General features: G+C 36.2%; 1 protein-coding gene across 1 annotated transcript in view; it reads left to right on the top strand.

Moving 5' to 3' along the window:
* LOC113094738 (kelch domain-containing protein 8B-like) overlaps positions 1-25750 on the top strand; it is an 88538-nt gene that overhangs the window by 32798 nt on the left and 29990 nt on the right. The window contains exon 3 of the mRNA XM_026260380.1: positions 23468-23632. Within this exon, the coding sequence (XP_026116165.1) occupies positions 23468-23632 (165 nt within the window). The remainder of the gene's footprint in view (positions 1-23467; positions 23633-25750) is intronic.

Genomic DNA, 25750 nt, shown 5'->3' with positions numbered 1-25750 from the left:
CTAACCAGAATAATCAAGGTTTTTAGTATATTTTTTATTGCTACGTGGCAAACAAGTTACCAGTAGGTTCAGTAGATTGTCAGAAAACAAACAAGACCCAGCATTCATGATATGCACGCTCTTAAGGCTGTGCAATTGGGCAATTAGTTGAAAGGGGTGTGTTCAAAAAAATAGCAGTGTCTACCTTTGACTGTACAAACTCAAAACTATTTTGTACAAACATTTTTTTTTTCTGGGATTTAGCAATCCTGTGAATCACTAAACTAATATTTAGTTGTATGACCACAGTTTTTTAAAACTGCTTGACATCTGTGTGGCATGGAGTCAACCAACTTGTGGCACCTCTCAGCTGTTATTCCACTCCATGATTCTTTAACAACATTCCACAATTCATTCACATTTCTTGGTTTTGCTTCAGAAACAGCATTTTTGATATCACCCCACAAGTTCTCAATTGGATTAAGGTCTGGAGATTGGGCTGGCCACTCCATAACATTAATTTTGTCGGTTTGGAACCAAGACTTTGCCCGTTTACTAGTGTGTTTTGGGTCATTGTCTTGTTGAAACAACCATTTCAAGGGCATGTCCTCTTCAGCATAGGGCAACATGACCTCTTCAAGTATTTTAACATATGCAAACTGATCCATGATCCCTGGTATGTGATAAATAGGCCCAACACCATAGTAGGAGAAACATGCCCATATCATGATGCTTGCACCTCCATGCTTCACTGTCTTCACTGTGTACTGTGGCTTGAATTCAGAGTTTGGGGGTCGTCTCACAAACTGCCTGTGGCCCTTGGACCCAAAAAGAACAATTTTACTCTCATCAGTCCACAAAATGTTCCTCCATTTCTCTTTAGGCCAGTTGATGTGTTCTTTGGCAAATTGTAACCTCTTCTGCACATGCCTTTTTTTTAACAGAGGGACTTTGCGGGGGATTCTTGAAAATAGATTAGCTTCACACAGACGTCTTCTAACTGTCACAGTACTTACAGGTAACTCCAGACTGTCTTTGATCATCCTGGAGGTGATCATTGGCTGAGCCTTTGCCATTCTGGTTATTCATCTATCCATTTTGATGGTTGTCTTCCGTTTTCTTCCACGTCTCTCTGGTTTTGCTCTCCATTTTAAGGCATTGGAGATCATTTTAGCTGAACAGCCTATCATTTTTTGCACCTCTTTATAGGTTTTCCCCTCTCTAATCAACTTTTTAATCAAAGTACGCTGTTCTTCTGAACAATGTCTTGAACGACCCATTTTCCTCAGCTTTCAAATGCATGTTCAACAAGTGTTGGCTTCATCCTTAAATAGGGGCCACCTGATTCACACCTGTTTCTTCACAAAATTGATGACCTCAGTGATTGAATGCCACACTGCTATTTTTTTGAACACACCCCTTTCAACTAATTCAACTAATTGCCCAATTGCACAGCCTTAAGAGCGTGCATATCATGAATGCTGGGTCTCATTTGTTTTCTGAGAATCTACTGAACCTACTGGTAACTTGTTTGCCACGTAGCAATAAAAAAATATACGAAAAACCTTGATTATTCTGGTTAGTCACATTGTACTGCTATTATTTTGAACAATACTGTATATACTGTAAGTCGCACCGGATTATAAGTCACATATATTTAGACCCAAGAACCAAGAGAAAACATTACCGTCTACAGCCGCCAGAGGGCGCTCTATGTTGCTTAGTGTAGACTACAGGAGCAGTGAGCAGTATCTCTGAGCGCCCTCTCACGGCTGTAGACGGTAATGTTTTCTGTTAGTTCATTTCTCTTGGTTCATGTAAAATTTATTTTGATAAATAAGTCACACCTTACTATAAGTCGCAGGACCGGCCAAACTATGAAAAAAAGTGTGACTTATAGTCCGGAAAATAATAATAATATTTTGTGGAGACCGGGTAACTTTTTTCAGGTTTCACTGGTGAACCAAAAGTTCTAATGAACAACATTTAGTTGTAATAGAAATATAGTATTAGTATATAGCATAGTAAATATATTATATAAATTATAGTAACATAATAAATGTATTTACCATCTCTGTTCATTTTTACTGTTTCTTTTGATTTAATATATCTTTACTGAATTAAAGTATTTTTTTTTAATCTTACCGATCCCAAACTTTTAAGTAGTAGTGTTATTTTTTAGATAGTAACCCTTAACTGTAGTGTCATTTCCATCATGAACAACACTTTCTCTGCTAATAAATTATGCAATTTTGCATTTTGCCATTTTATTCCAAACATGTAATTGCCACCACAGAAAGATTGCTGATCTGAGATAATATTTGGAAATCATTTTTGTTCCTGACATTCAGAAGAGAAGTGATAGCACTCTTTTGTGTTGCATGTACTGGACAGTATGTCCGCTTTGGGGCATTGCTAATAAACTGTTAGGAATGTGAAGAGTGTATATTTCCACAGTCCACAAGGCCAAAGTGTCAAAAGTAGAAAAACACCAATACAGTATATATCTGTGTGTGAGTGATTGTGTTTCTGTGTTCTTCAGCCTTACAAGGAGAGGTTTATTTGGCTTGTGGCACAGTTCCTTTTTATATCATACTCTCTTATCTCTTTCCTCTCCCCGACTCTCTCTCTCTCTCTCTCTCCTCCTCGTGTTCTCTTCTCTCTGTGTCATATTGTTACTGAGGCAGATAGCCCAGTACACCCGACTCCCATAGATACAGTACATCTCCCATAGCAGCAATTTACACTCCCCGGATGACCATGGTGTATGTGCCTAGTATAGCGCCCACCCATTCTGTCTGTCTCAACCCAAAGATATGTTCTCTTTTTATTACTCATGCTGACGGAGAGGAGAACATTACCCATGGTTCCCCTGGCACACCTCATACAGATGCTTGCAGTTGTTCAGAGAGATGGGGCTCTAAACGGGAGTGTAAGACATAGACTACTGTTCAAATGTTTGGAGTATTAAGAAATGAATACTTTTATTCAGGAAAGATGAATCAAAAAGATCAAAAGGGATAGTTAGACATTAATAATGTTCCAAAGATTTATAACTTAGATTTATAACATTCAATTGTTTTGGTGAGCTATCCCTTTAAGTCAAGTTTTACCCTTTGCAGTTTAAATAAAATTTACATTGCACATACTTCAACATATACATCTTGATTTCTTGAGACAGATAAAAATATGTAGACAAGAATATCTTGATTAATCAAGCTCCAACAACAAAACGGCGGATCCCTTGAGCACTTCTTATGGTAATAAAGCTGCGCAGAGCAATTAGAAATTGACGTCACGAGTGAGCAGGACAAATGCATCATCCTTTGAATCTTCCATCCCTGCATCTTATCTGTTCCTCTCATCTTAAAAGGGAACCAAGGATGTGCAGTTTTAGAAAATGAATAGCACCTCTTGTCTGTCCTCAACTTCCTTTGTTCCCTGGTTGCGGGTGCACTTCTCTGTCTTATTAAAAGTGGGCCACTGGGAGCAAGAGGGCTGTTGGGTTATTATAGCGTTATTTACTCTGTGGCTCATCATTAGCATGTTTATTCTGGATGAATATGATAAAATTATAGATGGATTTAATTATTTTCTCAATGCGTTTAAAAAAGGCACACAACGGTGTAATAATAGATAAACAATATGAGGGACATTCACGCAACATAAAACAAATATTTCAAATGAAAATGAATGTTTTTATGTCATGCAGCAGTAAACACTCGCTCACTCTCAGTCTCTATCTCTCTGACACACACTGAATAAAGCGTTTGATGAGAGCGTGCTGTGTAGTCCTGCCAGTGTGCTTCCAAATATACCTTAGAGCGTTACGTCGTGTACTGCCAGAGACAGTCTCTCTTGTTGCGCGACTACGGCATAAATGACGTAAAGATACTGGGAACACCTGTCCGAATTTGGATTAATCTGCCAGCTCTCCAACCCAATGAAACACACACGTACTGAGTCACCAGTGAATGTGGGAGAGAAGTGATAGATCAAAGGTATTTAAATGTTTACCATCGAACCCTATGTATGTTTGATATGAGACATGCACACACAACACATACGACTCAACCCTTTAAACACAGATGCATTACCTGAAAAGCTTAACATAAAGTGCAAATATTCCTGATTCCCAAGATAATAAATTTAATGCTCGACTACACCTCACATGTAGATGCATGATTAGAATGGATTATCTGTCTTTTGTTCATCATTTAATGCATTACTGCATCCACTAGTATTATTAAACTTGTCATGAACTGCACAGGTACACAAAGGTTGAGGATCCAGATGCAGATTTATTAAAGGGGTAATCCACAATCAGTCCTAAAACAGGCAAAGGTCTTAACACACACAGTCAGTCCAAACAATAGCAAGAAGGTAAAAACACAAGCGAAGGGTGATCCAAATATAAGTAGGAAAACATACTAGAGACACAGATGAACCAGGAGACGAGGCTTAAAAATGCAGTGTAGACACATACAAGACTGGTTTTCTTTATATTTCTTTTTAAATGTATTTTAAAATGTAACTTAACCATCACTGTAGTTTTTAGTGTCACATGATCTTTCAGAAATCATTCTAATAAGCTGGTTTGCTCATCAGGAAAGATTTCTTATTATACTATCAGTGCGGAAAACAGCTGTGCTGCTTAATATTTTTTGTGGAAACTGTGATAACATTTTTTTTTTTTTCAGAATTCTTTGATGAATAGAAATTTCAAAAGAACAAAATGTGTTTGAAATACAAATCTTTTGTAATGTTAGCTTGATGTGATGTGTCATTTTTGGATTGGATAGATGTGAACATGCCTTTTTGCTAGTTTTGTAGATCGGCAGACCCTCTGTATGGAAAAGAGCTGCATTAAATTCAGCTAAACATCTTTTATGCTCCACAGAAGGAAAGTCATACAGGTTGCGAAAATACTTGAAGTTTCCTTATTTTTAAAGTTATAGTACACCCCAAAATAAATCCTGTCATAATTTAAAAGTACGCAAACAGAAGATGTTTCAAAGAATGCTGGTAACCAAACAGTTGACGGTAGTCATTGACCTCTATAGTATATTTTTCCATACAGTGGAAATCAATGGCTACCGTCAACTGTAACAGCATTCTTAAAAGTATATTTTTTTGTGTTCAGCAGAAGAAAGAAATTCATACAGGCTTGAAACGACATGAGGGTGAGTGAATGATTTTCACTTTTGGGTGAACAATCCCTTTAGTAAATGTTCTTTTTTTGTGAGCTGTTCTTTTAAGCTAGCTATTGAATACAAATTTATGCTTAGACTGTATGACAAAAGATTTTGTTAGCAACTTTGCAAGCCAGACAGAATTAAGCAGAGTACATTGAACATGCAGATGTTCAGATTTATTGCTGTCACTCAGGTGTTGTGTTTTTGTATGAGAAACAGATCCAATCAGATTCCACTCTATTCCAGTTTTAGATTTGCTTTTTTCCCCAGACATCATATATTAGGACTCAGCATGACAGCAGCTTTCATTGAAGCATCACTGACTGCTTAGCCTTTCACTACCTCTCTCACTCACACACACACACACACACACACGCATACAGTCCTCATTTAACCTCTACCACCCCACACATGCTCCATAAATTGCTATTCCATATGATTCCCACAGGGAAGCGAGAAGTGTTGGCCTGGGTCTGATAACAGCATTTCTTTAATATGGTGTTTTCCTCTCCTTTGTGCACATGGGGATGAGCTTCATTAGCTTTTTCTCATTTAGGTTTATAGGTGTGTTGTGAGTGTGTGCCCACGTTCCCATAGTCAGAGTATACTTTTGTAAGATGATCTTTTATATAAATATATAAAATACCTTGGTGCTTGATAATAAGTGTTAACTTAAATGATCACAGACCACTGAGTAAGCCTAGTAAAAATGATTGCTGCCTCACACATGGTTATCTGGGATTCCTTCAGCAGCTCTATTGTTGTCCAATGTATATTTCATGTACTTATTTCCCTTCCCTCACTGGTTGTGATGCTGAGTGGGTGGTGAATCTTTCCCTCAGAGTGCCATACTACTCACAGATAAACACATTCAGCCTTCACACACTGTGCATATTGTGTAGAACATTAAATATGATATTTAGCTACTTATGAGGTAACGTGAGCTAATATGAGATGGCCAGCACATGAACAATCCCCCACACAAAGTTACTCACATGTCCACACACACACACACACACACACACATAGAAACACAGCTGTGGTTGTGGTAGGAGGGGCCCTTATGTCTCATCTGCGAGGTTCCTATATTTAGAAAGGCCTGCAATTGGTGCTCAGGGCTTCACAAACACTAAATAGTCACCAGGGGGACATGGGGGTAGAGCTGAGGGCTGAGGGCACCGTAAGGAGAAATGAAATGATTTGTCTCTTTGATCTGTGTTCAGAATATACTGAAATCCACCCTCCTGAATGAGGGTTGTAATCATCATCAGAAGTGCAAAAAATAACATGTAAAAGGTCATTTACCTGTAATTTACCCACTCTCTGTTTTAAATGGATCACAAATGAAGTATTTAGTAGAAAGATGCATCACATGACAAATAAGAGCCAATGGCGTTTGTGCACTTCATCACCACTTCCTTGTTATCGTGCTTTATTTGTATTACTGGTAATGACTTTGAATCAAACCGTTGATTAGAATCATTTAAACTAAATAATCTTGTTCTGTGACCATTTCTGTAAATTAGGTGGTTTCTACAGTATCTTTTAGATGCCACAAATCCCCAAATATGATCTGAGAGAGCCTTTTCCTAAAGGTGCTGTCACATTAGCAAAACATTCATAGATGCAAACTCAACACCTTACATGGAGAAATGTTTCACCCTCAGTCTAAATTATTGCATTTATTACTACTTCATAAGGAAGACATGTCAGTGAATGAAAAATGAGTCATTGCTTGAAAGTAAAAAACATGATTTTTAAAAGATGCGTTAACATCCATTGATTTGTTCTTGGCCAAAACACTATAAATATGAATGGCCAAAACACAAAATTGTCTTGGTGTAATGACGAGCGACATTAGCATTACTAAAAGATGATAGAAGACATTTTCATTTTGGGTGCACTGTCCCTTCAAGACTGTTGACGAGATCTGATTATTGTGAAATTGCCCCACAACATCCAGTGGTGTGACGAGACATGTTGATTCCAGTGTTGTGATTCTGGTACAGCGGCTCTCAGACTGCAAGTCACTTGAGATCTGGCCTGGCATTCTGTATACCCTCATGTGCCAATTTTTTTGCTGATTGATTTTTTTTTGTGCTTAGCAGTATTAATTGTGATGGGTTTAGGCCAAGCCTAACCAGACAGACTCTTTAAGCACTGTTAGGCATCAGCCCCTACTGAGACAGCTTGCCTAAGCAAGGCTGCTTCCCCTCTGTCCCTTTGTCAGTGTGATTAATGCTTTGGTCACAGTACAGTGGTACACGTTTATTGGTCACTCATACAGGGCGAGTTGCCACATGTGTGAGCTTTTGGTTTAATAATTTATTTCCAAATAAATTTTAGTTTTATTTTAGTTATGAAGTTACCCAAAAGCACCGGATTAATTCCCTGCTGCTTTCCAATTTCCCTCTCCCATCAGGCCTTGTCTTCAGAGAAATCCGACAGGATTTTCTCTGCTGTTTCAAATGAGAGATGAATTTGACAGTCCATTTAATGGCTTAACTTCTGTCCTTTGTTTTAATGCAGTGTCGGGTAAATCAAGGGGGATTGTTTGGGCTTTCATCTCCACAATGCTGACGCATTCTGCCGGAGTGCATGAATCAGCCTTTGCTGCTGCTCTCCTCATCCTCACACTCAATGCCAGACTTCAGTTTAGTGTTGTTCTAAGGTACAATTCATCCCAGTGGCTTGTATTTAGTACTCTGATTGGCCAATGTCTATAAGCCAAGGGTTTTAATTAGTGGATGAGGTTGGATGCATCCAGACTGCAGCAGCAGTGGCCCAGTCCTGTAACGTGCTCCTTCAATATTGCGCTGCAGAAGGGAAGCTTGTGGCCAGACCGAGCCAACCATGATATTAAAATTCTACACTATTTTGACAAAATAAACAAAAAATATAACACTAAACATTAATCATTTGAAATGCTAAAAATGTATACCTCACAGCATTATACTGCTAACTTTTAAATGAGTAATTCAGCCAAAAATGAAAATTAAGCCATAAATTACTCACCCTGAATCTATTACTCATCCCAGGTGTATATGACTTGCTTCTTTCAGACGAATTCAGTTGGAGTTATTTAAAAAATGGTCTTTGATCTTTCAAGCCGTTTGATGCAACTCATCGGGTGTTGCACTCCATCGGTCCATGAGAAGTTTAATAAAAGCTCATCCATTAAAACAAGTGTCTCAAACGGCTCCGGGGGTGAACAAAGGACTCCTGTAGCGAATCTATGCATTTTTGTAAGAAAAATATCCATATTACAAACATAATAATCACTTAAATCTAGCTTGTGCTCACAGTTGGAAACGAAGCAGTTCTGGGAGAATGACGTATGAGATCAGCTTTGCACATTTGTTAACTGTTTTATGCTTATTTTCTCTCGTTTGTTTATATTATTTATAAAGATTAATATCTTTTTTAATATTTACGTCAAAATTTACCTCACACTGTACGTCAAATATCAAAGGCAATTTTTTAAATAACTCGAACTGAATTTGTCTGCAAGAAGAAAGTTATATATGGATGACTTCAGGGTGAGTAATTTATGGCTTAATTTTCATTTTTGGGTGAATGAAATGAAAAATGAAAATTCTGTCATGATTGACTCACCCTCAAGTTATTCCAAGCTGAGTTGTGTTCAAATTCTGTTTAATACTAAAGAAGACATTTAGAAAAATATTGGTAACCAAACAACTGACAATGACATTGACTACCCGAAACTATTAATTACCAACATTCTTCAAAATATCTTCATTTTTGTCCAATAGAAGAAAGAGACTTCTGCAATTTTGGAACAACTTGAGTGTGAGAAAATCATGACAGAATTTTTGGGTGATTTAAAAAAAAATCTTTTAACAGTGTTTTTTAACTATGATTGTTTTTAAAGACTAATGTTAAGTGAGAATTGAACAAAAATGAAAAAAAAAAACATCTAAATATTAAGAAACAAGAGAAAATAAGCATAAAACAATGAACAATTCTTCAGATGAAGAACTAGATGAATTCTCAACATCAAAAGTTTTTTTTTTTTTTTTTTTTTTTTACAGGTGTAGTAAGTAAATTACCAATCAGGGTTAGGGTTACTTTACCCAAAATCAAGGGTAGAATCCTTTTTACCTTTTGAAAAAAAAAATTATAATATTTTTTTTGTTGTTATTGTTGTCAAAATAGGAATATTTCAACATAAAATGAAGGTTCTCATGAGGGAAAAATGCTTGTGTCAGATGTTTGTGCAGGGGCTAGAGCGTAATAGATATCACTTTCAGTTAAAATGGCATGAATTCCCTCTTGAGCTCAAAGTAAAAGCTCTGCTGTTTCAGGTTACAATAGCAATCAAGCAGCTGCTTTAATCAGCATCATGTATCGAGTTTACTGGCATGAAATGTATTTTTTGCATTAAGACATCTTAGAAATGCCTTACAATCCCCCTCATTCATTAAGAAATGACGAATTCTCCTCATATTTCTAACTTTGAGTGTATTTGAGGTAATAACATTGGCACTTGTGCATGTGACTTGAAGCCATCTGTCTGTTTCTGCTCGACTAGCTCAACACCCTCTCCTGTATGCCACTGGAAAACATCTCTTAATGATGTAATCAAACTGACGATTAACCCACTTCCCTGAAGAGCCTCTCACCCACTCAGCCCTGTGGGGAAGTTATTCAGTTTAATGTCCATTTCAACAGAACGTGTGTGTGTGTGTGTGTGTGTGTGTGTGTGTTTGTGTGTTTAGAGAGTCTATCAGTAAAAAAGTTCAGATTTTGGTTTTGTTTTGGAAAAACATCTCTTCTTCATCAAGGCTGCATAATATATAAATAAATTAAATTACAAATAACTGTTGTAATAATATTTAATAATGTTAGTGTTTTTACTGTATATTTGTTCAAATATACAAATGCAGCCTTGGTGAGCATAAAGAGACATATTTCTTCAGACTTACAAATATTCAGAATAAAATATATTCAGAAGTCAGCTCATGTATCTTGATCTCAGAGACATCTCGATTAAAAGTTTCTGTCTGTGAGTCATCTCAGACCTCTGTAACATTCACATTAAACTCTTTATCACATGCAGACTCAGGCTGATAGTTTCACAATAGATCGATTGCACTGGCAATTTCATAAAGATTGAACAGTGCTCAATTTTAGTATGTTTCATGGAAAACCAAACTGTCATTTTTGTTGAAGTCAACATTGTTCCGCTCCAGAAGAGTGGATCCAGACTTCCTGTGCTGAGCGGGAGACGTCAGCAGTAGAGATGTCTCGGCTGATTGTGTGTTTTGTATTCCACTTGTGTTTTATGTCCTTTCATAACACTGATGATTTGATTGTCCTCTAACTTCCTGTTTGTCTCTTTGTTTATTTCTAGGGTAGAGGAATGGCTGTATGTGAAAGATGCTGGGGCTGTTTTTGATGGATGTTTGTGATGCGGCGTGGTGTGTGTGCGTGTGTTGGTGAAGATCTAGCAGCATCTCTCACTGTGATTAATCTGACATGTCACGACTTCCATCAGTACAAGCACCTTCTTCCAGCTCACGATCGCCTGCAAGAGCCAGGAGAAAACACAGACCTTTTTCTGTCTCTCTCTTTCGCTCTGTTCCAAAACTTGCTAAGTGCCTTCGGAGGAAGCATTTTAAGGCATTGTAAGAAGGTTGTTCCTAAAGGTAGGCGGCTTAAAGGGAGGTACAAACCTGTATCACTTTCTGTTTCCAGTGATACAAAAAAAAAGTAGGAATTTTGAAGTATTTGCTGGTCACTCTTTTCCATTCAGTTACAATTGGCCCTGAAGCATTCAGTCTTTAAAGAGCATGACTAATTTTCTATATTTCAAAAATTCTGAAGCCATATTATAGAGTTGTGTGATGAACAGATTGTTTCATGGCAGTTAATGCGCTACCTATATAGACTTTAGACAGCAAGGAGCTTCACTCTTCATCTCGGTCTGACACACAATTCTTGCATTACTTTGTAAATGTTCCTGATTTGTGTTTGCGTAATCACTCAGGTGTGTGTTCTCTGGGGTGCCTGTGTGTGTGCACACGTTGGTGGGTTTGTTTTCACGCACTCAGACTCTAGCTGCTGTTGTTTATCATCCGTCTGTCACCTCAGGTTAATGTCGCTGCTTAGTGCTTGACAAATGCTGTAAACCATATTGTGTGTGTACTGTATGTGTGTGCTATGTCTCACTGAGGATCTCAGACTCATCACCTCAGTGTTCACGGCACAGCTTGTGTTTAGTTCTACCAGTATGATGTGAGAGGCCTGTCATGGTCTAGTGCTGCTGTATATGAGAGGAAATCATGTAAAGAGTTTCAGCTCTGCACATTAACAACACTCTTTAATGAGGAACTAATCATCAGTAAATATTTTCACTGACACACATGGTCTCTAGCTCTCAGCAAATGGATTTGTGTGTTCAAGGATTTATGATAAACGTTCACTGGTCATCTGAAGTGATTTGATAAGCCTATGTAGTTAGAGATGTGAGAGGATTTATGAATTAAAGGATTTTCTGAAGATCTACTAATTATAGATGACAATTATTATTATTATTATTATTATCATTTATTATTGTTGGAAAACAAAATGACAAAAAAACGCCTCAAATTACTTGAAAGTCTTTAGAGATTTTGGACAAAAGCCCCTAATACTTGAGGTAGAAATGCACTAATTTTTAAATAAAATATATTTAAATTTTTATTGGGCAATTATCATTTTCGTAAACATAAACATTCTACACTGTTTTTACTAAATAAACAAAAAAATGTACACTAAAATCAACCATTTCAAATGTTACATTTAATATACAAATTACTACAAGTGTATTTAGGCATCTCAACTGTACAGTATGATAATTGTTTATTCCATTTGAAATTTAGCTATTAAACTATTGTTGTTCAGAAATTGATATTAGAGTTTCAATATCATTAAAATTATAATGTCAATATTGGTGCATCCCTAGATATTTGTGAAGTCAGCTAAAAGGAATTTATTACAAAGATTTCTAACATTTTTACAATTTGGAATAACTGATGAATCATGCAAAATACAACCAGGATGCTTAAAGAATATTCAATTCAATTCAAGTTTATATGTATACCGCTTTGTATGATACAAATCATTGTATCTATGTAAATCCTGTGGCAAAACTGGCAAAAAGCTGCTGTTCCAACCAAGTAAAATTAATTAGTTTAACCCAAGCTAAATAATTAGAATGCACATTTGATCAGATATAACTGTAGTCCAAAATTATGAGATGCATTATTTGAATGCTTGGCCAAAGAGATGTGTTTTTAATCTAGATTTTAACAGAGAGAGAGTGTCTGAACCCCGAACATTACCAGGAAGGCTTTTCCAGAGTTTGGGAGCTAAATGTTAAAAAGCTCTACCTCCTTTAGTGGACATTGCTACAGTATGTTAGGTACTACCAAACGTCCAGAGTTTTGTGACCTTAGGGAGCGTGATGGATTGTAGCATGGTAGAAGACTAGTTAGGTACGCAGGAGCTAAACCTAAAACTAAATGCTAAAACTACATTTTCTTGACCTAGTAAGGACTCTAGCTGCTTCATTTTGGACTACCTGTAGCTTGTTTATTGAAGATGCAGGACAACCACCTACAAGTTTCTAAGATGGAAGAATGCTGTTTTTGTAATATTGGAAATATGGTTTTCAAAAGACAAGTTGCTGTTTAATATAACACCCAGATTTTTGAATGTAGAGCAAGTAACAGTACTGTACATCCGTCTAGTTGCAGATTGTTTTTTGCTCCAATAATTAATATCTCTGTCTTATCTGAATTTAATTTGAGAAAATTATTGGTCATCCAGTCTTTTACATTTTTAACACACTCTTTTAGCTAAGATAATTTAGAAGTTTCATCTGGTCTTGTTGAGATATATAGCTGAGTATCATCAGCATAACAGTGGAAACTTATTTTCTAATAATATTACCAAAGGGCAACATGTGTGTTGAAAATAGAAGAGGACCTAGGACAGATCCTTGTGGCACTTCATATTTTAATATCAATAGGATCATTTATTTTTTATTTAAGTGGAAATTTCACATTTTGAACTTTGTTTGTGAGTGTGACACATATTCTGTAATTATTCAATCTCATTACTGATTGGTCAAAATCCTCTTCATTATTCTCATTTGCTGTCCTGAATGAAGTAGTTAACTAATGTTCATAGCCATTAACTTTGGAGCAAAGTTGGAGATTTTTAATCATTTAATTATATATATTTTAGAGTAAGGTCACGTTAATGGCATTTATTCATCTCTGTCTGTCACTGCAGTGTTAGAAAGGAATGTTGCTTATTTATAGTCCTTTTTTTTCCTCTTCAGAAAAATATCTTATCACCTACAATGTAATGTTGATTTGAACAGCCTCTGGTGTCTAATGGTAGCTTGTTATCATTTGATTATTCTTTTGCATTGTGGGCGCAGTCTTTGTGCATGCATGGATGTGTTTGTGTGTGTGTTGCAAATAAAGGTCAATGTGAAATAGCACACTTATCATTTTAATCATTGACCTGAAGAGGAAAAGATCATAAGAGAAAAGAGAGAATTAGAAATCTGTCATTATGAACTTGTTTTGCTGCATGTTTTTAGTTTGTGCTATGAACACTAAATACAGTCTGTAAAAGAGCACTGATGATTGAGTGTTTAGACAGAATAAAAAGACTGACAGAGACAAACATGGCTGAAACCGAAACCTAAGACCAAATGAGGTGGAATAAATGGACAAACCTTGTGAAGTTGGCGGAGGAAATGTGAGATGAAGTTCAGACCTCCTGGTGTCCTTAAATGGTGCTATTCACAGCAGCAGACCTGCCTTCTATTAGGAGATGTACTGTGAAAAACATCAGAGTCACCCCTGTAATTCAGCCCTGTTTTTCCTATTTCCTGTGTGCTGCAGATCAACACTAGAGGAAGTTCCTGTTGGAAATACCATCCCTTTATCAGTTCCTTCTTTTAAATAGTTTGTATATTATGGGATAATAGAGGCCCTCTGTCCAACAGATTTGCTATTGAAAAGGTCCTTTCTGTTCCCTGCATATCAAAAAGGGCTTTTTGTCTCTTAGTGAGTCACCCATCTATGGTGTCTGATGGAAACAATGTTTTCCAGTGTGTGCAAGCTGTTTCCACCTCTTTTCTTTCAAGAGTGCTGTTTATAGAGGGGCAAGAAGGAGCACAAACAGAGCTGAATAACAGACTGTGTCATTTATGGGTACAAACACCTTTTTTTTCCTGGTTTGGACACTCTCTTTCCCCTTTTAAGCTGTACAGGCTTCCTAAAATTTCATCCTTCAGTGAATTATTGACATTTTCCCTCCTCCTCCTTCCAGACTCTGAAGAGAACACATCCTGCTGTTATCAGTTCCGTATTCTGAGAGCCTCTAGTGATTTTGAATATTGATTATGCTTTTGTGAAGAACCAAGATAAGTGGCCTTTAAATGGCATGATGGGAGAGGGTGCCCATGATATTAGCAGACAGGGCTCCTGGTCACTGTTCAGTCTTCCAGCTCACTTATTAAAGACTATGCCCATCTCCTGCCACACTGCCCCCAAATCTCTCTGTAAATATCAGCCATTTAACTCTGTTATCACACCGGATATGAATTGCTGCTTTTGGATATTGTTCAGTTTTGGCTTTTTGACCGAAAAAGCCAGTTATTTTACTTCAGTTTCTAGTCAAGGTAGATCAAATACCTATCTAAAGAACCATTCAGACAGGATTCATTTTTTATAATGACATTTTAACATTAGTAGGACTGGAGTAGTTTTGTAAACCAGGGATTTTTAGATTTTTTTACTTTTAGATTTTTTTACTTTTAGATGACAAGGACGGATAAATGTATGGATCCTCTTGCGAAGTACCCACTTCCTAAATGTATAAAGAGTTTAATTAAAGGTGCACTTAACAATATTTGATATTTTGAACGCTTTTGACCATAGTGTTGTACTGAGTCCCAAAACACACTCACAGGCAATCATCATTAAGGGGCTCGTCTAGTAATGATAGGGACTCGGGAGAAAGAGAGAACTAAGTTAGATCCGCATAAATATTGGAGCAGCTTTCCAGCGGTGGAGAAACCCATGAAGCTGGAAGGCCTGGATCGCTTTTGATGTTGCTTTGTTTTTTGTTCATAAGTGAGTTACATTGATTTTTTTAATTGAATAACCATAGTAACACACATCACTTTCACTCACTGATGACATCATACCCTCAGCCGGCGGGCAGGGCTGTGTATGCATGTGTGGGCGGAGTTAACAAAATAGGGGCGAGGTCCTGTTGGGGTATGGGCATGTTTGTTTTGGTTCTTTTTTAATATCAACATCGTTAGGCATAATTTGCTTAGTGAGGCTTTAGCTAATTTTAAACATGGTTACAAAGAAAAATTTACAAATGTTTTTACAAAAATTAGATAGTTTTTCTTGTTAAAAACTAGTGCTATCAGTAGAATAAAACAATCATGATAAATATAATGAATAAAAATTGACCAGTCTTCTAAAAGCAGAATGAAAATTATAATATCAAAATTGTTGAATCTAAAAAAAAATATTGCTTTAACTATAATCTGTGATTGGCAATACTGTTTGCTGCTCTATAATTGTAATTTTTGGAAAACATGGTGCATTTCCCCCTCTCCAGGGTTCTTTGATTAAAAGAAAGATCAGAAGAACCCCTTTATTTGAAATAGAAATTACTTTTGATCAGTTTAATGTATCCTTTCTCAATTTAAAACAATGAAGTGCACTAGTCTGTCCATTAAAAAGTTGCTTTGGTCATGTTATCTTTAGTTATTCAGTGAAGGTCAAAATAAATTAGGAGAGTTGTTGTGACAAATATATACTGCAATCATAAAAATTCATATGGATCGAAGAATCCCCATCCTCAGATTCCTCTGAGGACCTCCATGGTCGCCAAAATGCAGTAGATAATTTGATCTGTTAGTTTTACCAAAACTTTTTTACCAAAGAAAAAAAAAAATCAGCTCAACTCAGACGGCGTTAAAATCACACGTGTCTGTGCTAGTTGCCTCCTCAGGGACAACTAGTCAACAAGGCTCTCGCTGTCACTCCTCTAGCCTGATGTCTCTCTGTTCTGGTTTCACTGTCATGCTGTATGGAATACTTGGAAGGATGCTGTGATCACAAAGCTGTAGTAAAAAACTGCAGGAACGATCATTTGCTTTTGGTTTTAGGCAAGGCTTCTATTTTTGGGTAAATAAAGTTTAACTGGTTTATTCAGCCAGAAAGAGATGTGATGAGATGAAGACCATGTTTCCTGCTTGCAGTGTTGAAACTAGAGGAGAACGACCAGCAGCAGGATGTCTGTTTAATAAGGGTCTCTCTGTGGAGGGTTCAAAGCTATGTGTGTGTACAGGAGCGGATGAAAACATTTGTGCATTACTTTCCCAGATTATAGTTGCTGTGTGACTTGATACATGATTTGTTTGTCCCATGTACGCTCTGGTAGGATGCAAGCTCATGCATGTGTGTTTTTAAGTGCAATAGATGCTTTTTCTTGTCAGACCACTACTTCCTAATTGTCTCTGAGTATGTTTGGTTGCTATGGGGTCTCCCAGGGTGACGAACGGAGATCAGAAGAGAGAGCTGTAATTAGAAGTGACTGTGTGTGATTGGGCAGTGCAGTCTGCAGGGGGTGACGGACTCAGCGAGGTTGCGGAGGGGAGAAATAGATGGATTCCAGGTGGGTGGGTTGAGTTAAGATTGATTGGAGAAAACAGCTTGTAGATGGAGGCTTGGGTAAAGGTGATTTAGTCACTTTTGATTGCAAAGCACGGTGTTCCCTGACTACCATTCCCATAATCCTCTAATGACACTGAAGTGTGGAACAGCCAGCATGTGCTGTACTGTCTGTACCACTGAATGTTTGACTCATAGTCTTATTTGGGTGGAGATGTGCTTTTTTTAGGGTCCAGTGTCCAGTGCTTAAACATTTACAGCATTAACATTTAATTTAATTTTGAATGTGATTTCTGAATGCCTATATTGTGTGATTGAATGTGCTTTGCTCTTGTCACACTATGAAAACATTTAATATTTGTATTATTCATTTGAACAACACTAGAAAATGAAGTCTATTTATAAATTCATTGCTTACTGTAGACACTTAAAAATAAAGGTTCTTTATTGTCATTTATGAATCCATGATGAAGCTTTAACATCCATTGAGCCTTTGAAGAACCAATAGCTCTTAAAAATAAAGGTTCCGAATGCACTTCTGTGGTGATGCCATAAAAGATCCATTTTGGGTCCTCAAAGAACCTTCCAGTGAACAGTTCTTTTAAAGAATAAAATTTTCTTAGTGTGAAGAACTTTTAAGAATCGAAAAAAAAAGTATTTTTCAATATCAGAAACCTTTTGTGCAATGGAAAGGTTCCATGGATGTTAATGGATCTATCAATGCCTTAAGGGTGAACCTTTCCACAAAGGGTTATTTTTGAATGGAAAAAGAAATTCTTTAAATTATTCAAATGTTCTTCACTCCAAGAAAAAAAATGGTTCTCTTAAAGGGGGGGGGGGGGTGAAATACTATTTCATGCATACTGAGTTTTTTACACTGTTAAAGAGTTGGATTCCCATGCTAAACATGGACAAAGTTTCAAAAATTAAGTTGTACATTTGAAGGAGTAATTCTGTTCCAAAAATACTACTTCCGGTTTGTCACAAGTTTCGGAAAGTTTTTTTCGAGTATGGTTCTGTGTGACGTTAGATGGAGCGGAATTTCCTTATATGGGTCCTAAGGAACTTCTGCCGGAAGAGCTCGCGCTCCTGTATAGCAGAGCACTGAGAGCACAACAGACGTTCACTGATCAGAGCGAGAGCGTCGCGAAATGTCACAAAAGGAGTGTGTTTTTGGTTGCCAGGGCAATACAACCTTGCACAGATTACCAAAAGAAAAACAGCATTAAGGGACCAGTGGATGGAGTTTATTTTTACAGAGCATCAACGGAGTTGTGCAAGTGTTTTTGTTTGAAGATGCTTGTTTTACAAACAAGGCCCAGTTTGACGCCATATTTGCACATCGTTTATTTCTTAAGGATAATGCAATCCCAACGAAAAAGGGTCACGATCGTGTGTTGGAACCGCATGCGGTGAGTAAAACTGCTTCAAATATCTCTGTGTTGTTAACTTAGCTATCGGCGCGTAAGCACATCAAGTAAACAACATGCGATGTTGTCATCAAACTGCATTTTCCACATGTAGAGCTTAAAAAAAAAAATAAATAAGACAAAGTGGAACTTAGTCATTTTCCAAAACCGCTAAGCAAATATATACAGTTTCAGAACATACCACATTGAGACGTTGTTGCTGATGCTGCTCTTGTTAAATTTCAGCCTCTGGATCTGATTCTGGATCATAAATATACACTGAATCTGACTGTTAGCCATGGTTTGTTTTGGTTGGTTTTTTCCTCACGGTAATGTCACAGCTTCCAAACGCTCTCACCGCAAAAGCCTATTTGCGCTCGTGATTCTTTAGCTCCGCCCACACGTCACGCCTCCAGTCGGTCGTGTTTTTTTCCGGGAAAAATCGGTACAGACTATCTTTCTCTTATGAATATAATAAAACTAAAGACTTTTTGGAGTTATGAAGGATGCAGTACTACTCTGTAGGTACTCAAGATTAACAGGATATTGAGTGAAAACGAGCATTTCTCCCCCCCTTCAAGAAAGGTACTTACAGGAACCCAAAATGTTTTTTTATGGCATAACTGTAAAAGCCCCCCTTGTTTTAAGAGTGTATGGTTAAATGTGGTTAAATATTTTCTCATGCAGAATGAGCAACTGTCACAGTGAAGCTGGCGGAGTTGAGTTTGGCCTTACAGCATGAAACACAGCGTGACATTAAATCTTATGCTAAGACAGTATTTTGCATGTCACTCTGTATGATAAATCAATTGCAGCATAAATTGTATTCAAGTTCTATAACTATTCACAACAATTGCAGTAGTTTCATAATAGGAAAGTTAACTACATGATAAAAAAGTAAAAAAAAAATTCTGTAGACATGTTCCTTTAAAAGTATTTCTTTTTCAAGTATGAGCAAGATATTATAAAGATGTTAGATACATGAAAAGAATAAGAGCGGTTGCTGTCCTCAGTCCTCAGGGAAAAGAAGAGCTATTAAAAAGGACAGAACAGTTTCCAAAGGCTTGTTTAATATGGATGAAATACATGACTAGGGACTAGCTTTGACAGAAGGTTAAAATAAGTTAAAATACAAAAAGTTATAGTTTTTTTTTCAGAAGCAAGGAATATGTATAGTGCAGTATGTTTTCTATGAAACAGGTTGCTTAAAAAGAGGTTAACATTCATTAATGGGTGAACAAAGACATTTGGATTCCATCTGTTGCCTGACAACTGACACCGTGTCCTAACCAGACATGATCATGTGTCTTTAGCAACAAGCAATTGATCTTTTTTCGCATTGAACTGAAACTACAAGCTGTCTCGTGTTAAGGCAAATGGAAGATGCTTGATGTTTAATGACTGTGATGCAAGTGAGATTTTGGACCAATGAGATTTCACAGTGGGCGGAGTTATCTTTACATAGAAGATGTTCATTCACTACAAAGTCTGGTTGTTGCTATTCCCTGCAGTGGATGTTTATAACAAAACCTCTTAACAAGGAAGAGCTTTTGTTGTTTTATCATGTTATTGTGGTTGGTTAGAACAAAGTGTTTATTAATGTCTGTGGAATTGCTTAATAAATGGCAAATCTTTATATAAAAATAGATAAACAGCCATGAAATGTCCCATTGAAGGAAAACTTTCAGTACATTAGATTCTAAAGCCATTCGATCCTTCTGCACTGTTCAGATATTTCTGTCCTTCTCTTTCTCTCAGTCTACTTCATGCTTTACACAGCCTTGAACATGTCAGGCCGTATCAAATCAAACTGAAGAAATCATTTGTGGTCATCAGACTGAATGCAATGAAGAGGATGAAAGTGAAGATGGTGGTCATATTCTTTGAGTGTTGTTTTTTGCTGTCAATTGTACACAAGACTTGAAAAAACTCTTACTTTCACTGTTGCTTTCTCACGGTCTCCTCTCTTTCTGGAGCATTAAAGGTGATGTAATAGGTGTGTAACTTTTCGAAGCTAAAACACTTTCTCCTTTCATAGTCATGGAGGATTTTAGATTGACCGTTCACACCCAAAAATGAAAATTCTGTCATTGTTTACTCGCCCTCATTTTGTTCCATATCCATGTTGTGTTATATTTTTGGTGGATCATTTTTCCGGAATTGTCATGCAAAGACAATTTATAGTGACCTGTGGCTGTCAAGCTCCAAAAAGGACAAAGAAAATCACCAAAATATAGTTCACAGATACTGTACAGCAGCAAGCCACGGAGAAGAAATAGAGTATGCTTCTGAATAGTGGAAAGAACATTGCTTTCTGCCCCTGACCATCACTGCAACAATCTCTGAGCAAAACATTAAAAGCTATGTATTTTACAGTATCTAATTGCTAAACAAAATTCTCTCTAATTAAGAAAAAACCTAATAAAAATGGAGCGTACATAATAAACTGCATTTATTGTACCATCATTCTCTTTAGTAGCACAAAAATATAAATAAGCTGCATTCAAAATCATGTCAAAATAATCATATATGTATTTACACATATGGATGACATCATAATGGGGAAAAGTCAGGATTTTCTTTTTTGACTTTTATTTTTATTTGTGATGTTCTTTTGTCATTTTTAATAGTGTTTAGTTGTTTAGTTTTAAATTGTTTTTAAATAATTCTATATATCTTTCATTTACTTTTATTTTAGATATAGCTTTAGTAGTTTTGGTATTTGTAGTACTTCAATTTAATCTCATTTCAGTTAGTTGTCAAGGCAAGATAAAGTTTTCATGTAATATTTTAATTGAATTCAGCTTTATTTCAATTATCCAAAAGCAATTTCTAATAGTTTTATTTTTTAGTTAACAGTAACAATACTGATTAAAGAATTGGGGCGGAAACAAATTAGTATAATCCTGAATTATAACCGTGATGGTCAGTTTAATTTGCATGCATTTTCTGTACTGCTGATGAAGAATAGTGAAAAAGCTTATTAGAAAATCTTATTCATTTAGCCTGTTTATGAGGAGACAGGGCTGAATGACCGAGCTACTTTCCCCATCATTTTCAGTGACAACCAATTACACACCTAATGCACATTCATTGCTCTTCATTTTTCATACAGGATCACTGAAAATGGCTTTGTCATTACCAGCTAGGGAAAAGAGAGAAACAATTGAGGATTGTGTCAGGAATGAATTAAATGCACATCACATCATAGTTATGATTTCTAAACACATAGCTCCTTCAAAAGGTCTAGGTTTAGCTAGTTACCCCTTATTGGTAAAAGGTGTTAACTACTATGCTGACACCACAAACATCTTTTTCATTAACATCAATTCTGAAATTGCTATTCTATGTCTACATAAATTGTTTTTGCAAGGAATATATATTGTATATTGGTATTACTTTAGATGTTTTAATTAGTTTGTTTTATTTCTTTATTCTGGAGGAGATGACCAGGACTGAATATGCTCTCTGCTGCCACCTAGTTTACTCCCTGGTATCTGTCTCTATCTGTCCCACTGGTTCTGCTGTTAACTACAGTTACAGTTTGCTGTCCCGGAGTACTGCAGATATCCGAGTCAGCAGCTGCTGCAGTCATGCCAAGAGAGAAACACAGACATACAGAGATATGGTGATCGTGAATGAAGTTTCCTCCTGGGATGGTCCTGATGTCTTGATTTGGGTGTTTCAGTGCCGTAATAACCTGTGTGCGCACATCAGTCAGTACTCCCATGCTCTTTCTCACATGTTGTTTGTGCCATTGACAGTTCAGTTAAATTATGAGTAGCATCCATTTCTCTTTCACCTTTAAACATGCAACTCCATTAACAGTTGGCTGTGCTGCAGCAGGGCTGTTCTCTTTGCTGATGCTGCATTTCTCTCCACATTCATATTGTCATTTCACTGCTGTGCAGCATTTTTCATTTTTCCTTCGAAAACTTTATGAAGGTCATTCTTAAATTAGAGTTAAGCATCGGGTATAATATAATTCCTCTGGAGTTCTGCTTAATTATAAACATATATTCTACAAATTGGACAAACTAGTTGCAGCTTTTCTGATATGTTTTCACACCAGAATCCATTGTATTTGCCAAAATTATTTATGAAATATTGTAAACTAAAAATTTAGGAATCTATTTCTATGTAGCCCTCTCTCTCTCTCTCTCTCTCTCTCTATCTCTCTCTTTCTCTCTACCTCTCTCTCTATATATGCAGTTTTTATGTAAGAATTTATTTAATTTACATTAGAATTTGTTTATTAATTTACTATTTTGAAACTGTGTTGGGGGACAGCATTTGCTGAAAACTTACACCAAACAGAGACTAATTATTCGAACCTATAAACCAATTTTCACACCATTTTATGCTCATGTTGAAAGCACTAGCATTCAGAAACTATCACAATGTCATCACAACCTCAGTTGACACACAATTCTCATTATGTGAACATTAGTATGCAAACTACTTCACACAGCACCCAGAATGGGGTTTGCAAAAATAGCTACAGAGTTCTTGGCTTTAGATGCAAACAGTACAGAAAGCTCTCACATTAGAGGAAAAGTATTGAATGAAACCACTTTCATTCTTTCGAGTGCCAACATGCCTTCTTCTAAAATGTAAACTAGGCTCTTTATAGATATACAGTATGATGAAGTTTGGTTTTTGTGTAAGATTTGTCAAATTTCAGTTTTCACTACAGCTCTCGACCTCTGGTTAGTAGCATAGTTTCTTGTTAGTAAGATATATGGACTTATAAGCACAATAAGCAAGCTTACATGCAGTACAATCTAAATCTCCCATTTTAATTAAATATATATACATTTTAATTCCCTTGCTCCAGTGAATCGTGACACTATGGTCAGGGTCAGTTATGGGAACACATTCATATTTATATAAAAAATTCAGTCTCCATAGGAGAAGATAACAAATGTGGAGAGTGAGGTTTAGAGGTGGAATTTAAGTAAACCTTAAAATAGCTGGAGCTCAGGAAAAAAATGTCTCTAGTGATTCTCTACTCCGTCACAGAGAGAGCGTTCCCTATTCAGACTAGTGACTCACTGCCACTGCTCTGCCATTTCCTGATTTGTTTGTTATTAATTAGTTTAGTAAGGGATGCGGGAGACTTGAAACTAATTTCAGACTCTGTTTTTTTCTCTCTCCCTCTCAGATGGCAAGGTATATGCACTGGGCGGGATGGGAGCCGACACGACTCCTCAGGCCTCAGTGAGGCTGTATGAGCCGACGAAGGACCAGTGGCTGCCCCTCACCTCCATGCCCACCCCGCGCTACGGAGCCTTCTCCTTCCTGCGCGGAAACAAAATCTATGTTCTGGGTAAGCCCTCATAAATCTGAATCATTTGGTTGTTTGTCAGAGACACACTCTTGGTTCTCTAGGACTAATAAGACATGACCATATAATAAAAAAGGGCAGACAGACATGTAATGGTAAAACGTTTGTTTAGTGTGAAAGGGGATCTGCAATTCAAATCTCAACCTAACACATAGTTTTTTAAAATGGCAAAAAATAAAAAAATAAATAAAAAAAATAATTCAAATTTTGACAGCCACTGAACTTTTAAACTTTAGCATTTTCATCAAAAGGAAAAAAATGACAAAATGAAGGTAGAGCGAATAATCTGACTAATTGGATAATTTAGACAAATACTTTTTACCTAAAATGATAATGCGGATTTTGAATATACAATATTCAAAACTTTGGGATGATAAGAATATTAATGTTTTTGAAAGAAGTCTCGGTAACACTTTAGTATAGGGTCCAATTCACACTAATAACTAGTTGCTTATTAGCATGTCTATTATTAACATATTGTCTATTTATTAGTGCTTATAAAGTACATATAATGCATAACATCAATAATCTTACCCAATACCGTAAATTTAACAACTACCTTATAACCTATTAATAAGCAGCAAATAAGGAGTTAATTGAGGCAAAAGTCATAGTTAATGGTTAGTTAATAGTGAGAATTGGACCCTAAAATAAAGTGTGACCGAAGTCTCTTATTCTCTAAGGCTGCATTTATTTAACCAGAAAATTGTGGATTATTTTTATACATGAAAATTTCTGTTTCTATTTGTATATATTTTAAAATGTAAATTAGTCCTGTGATGCAAAGCTGAATTTTTAATAATTAATAAAAAATCATTACTCCAGTCTTTAGTGTCACATAATACTTCAGAAATTATTATAATATGCTGATTTTCTAAAAAAAAAAAAAAAAAGCATTTCTTGTTATTATCAGTTAAAAACGGTTGTGCTGCTTAATATATTTTGTGAAAACCATGCAAAAACTTTTTTTTTTCAGGAATCTTTTACAAATAGAAAGTTCAAAAGATCTGCATTTACTTGAATTGATTAAATCTTTTGTATTTTTGTAAATGTTTTACTGTCACTTTTGATTAATTTAATGTGTCCTTGTTGAATATAAGTATTATTTTCTTTAAAAAAATCTTACTGACATAAAATACAATATATACTGTTTTAAAGGAAAAGAAATGTGGGTCTTCTCTCTGGAGGTGCTTAACAGACGGTGTATTAGACTAGCCAATAATTATAATGTAACTTATTTTCTGTGTCACACTGTGTCACAGTATTCTCCAGGAGCAGCAGATGTGGTAAAAACACCTGGTAATTGTTCATGTTGTGCCAGGGCTGATAAGAACCGGCGAGTGGATTCATTTCTCAGTGGGGTGAAGTGAAATCTGCACTGCAATATGCTGCAGGGATCTGACAGTTTATAGCAGAGCTGTTCAGTTCCTACTTCAGTGTTGGAAATCCCAAAGGAGCATTAAATGGAAGCCTACACTGCACATTTCCATGAGACACAGCCCTCAGCTGCAAGTTATTTTGGCAAAGTGAAAGAATAATTGACCATACATGACTTTGTGCTACTCTGTGTGTTCGTGTTTGTGTGTGTGTGTGTGTGTGTATGTGTGTGAGAAAGAATGAGAGAGAGTATAAATGTTTAATTATGCATATTTTAGTAAGTAAACAAAGTATTGGGACAAAATAATGTCCCCTGAAGTTAGAGCTAAATATGAGGAAAAAACAACTGATAAATGGGTCAATGACAAATAACAGCGTGTAAAAAACAAACAAACACCTTTTATCCTTATATTCATATTGATTTCATATAGTTTTGAAAAACGTTGTTTTCTTTTCCAAGAAAAGACTGTATGTAAGGACGTAGAACTTGTATGTTAATGTACACATTTTATTCAATATGAAAAAAAATATGCTTTTACATTTATTTTCAAGGTAAAATGTATTTCTATTACAAATAACACAAATTATTAATTAAACATATTATAAAATGTTTTATTCTGCACACAGTTACATTATACAACTTTTCGTAAAAGTAAAACTATTGGATACTTTAACAGACTCACTGACCTTGACACACAGGTATGATTCGTTTTCAGCATGTTA

Source organism: Carassius auratus, unplaced genomic scaffold (genome assembly GCF_003368295.1).
Source record: "Carassius auratus strain Wakin unplaced genomic scaffold, ASM336829v1 scaf_tig00215416, whole genome shotgun sequence".
In the NCBI taxonomy this organism is placed as follows: Eukaryota; Metazoa; Chordata; class Actinopteri; order Cypriniformes; family Cyprinidae; genus Carassius; species Carassius auratus.
Note: the sequence above shows the minus strand (reverse complement) of the source record. Positions and strands in the feature narration are given on the sequence as shown.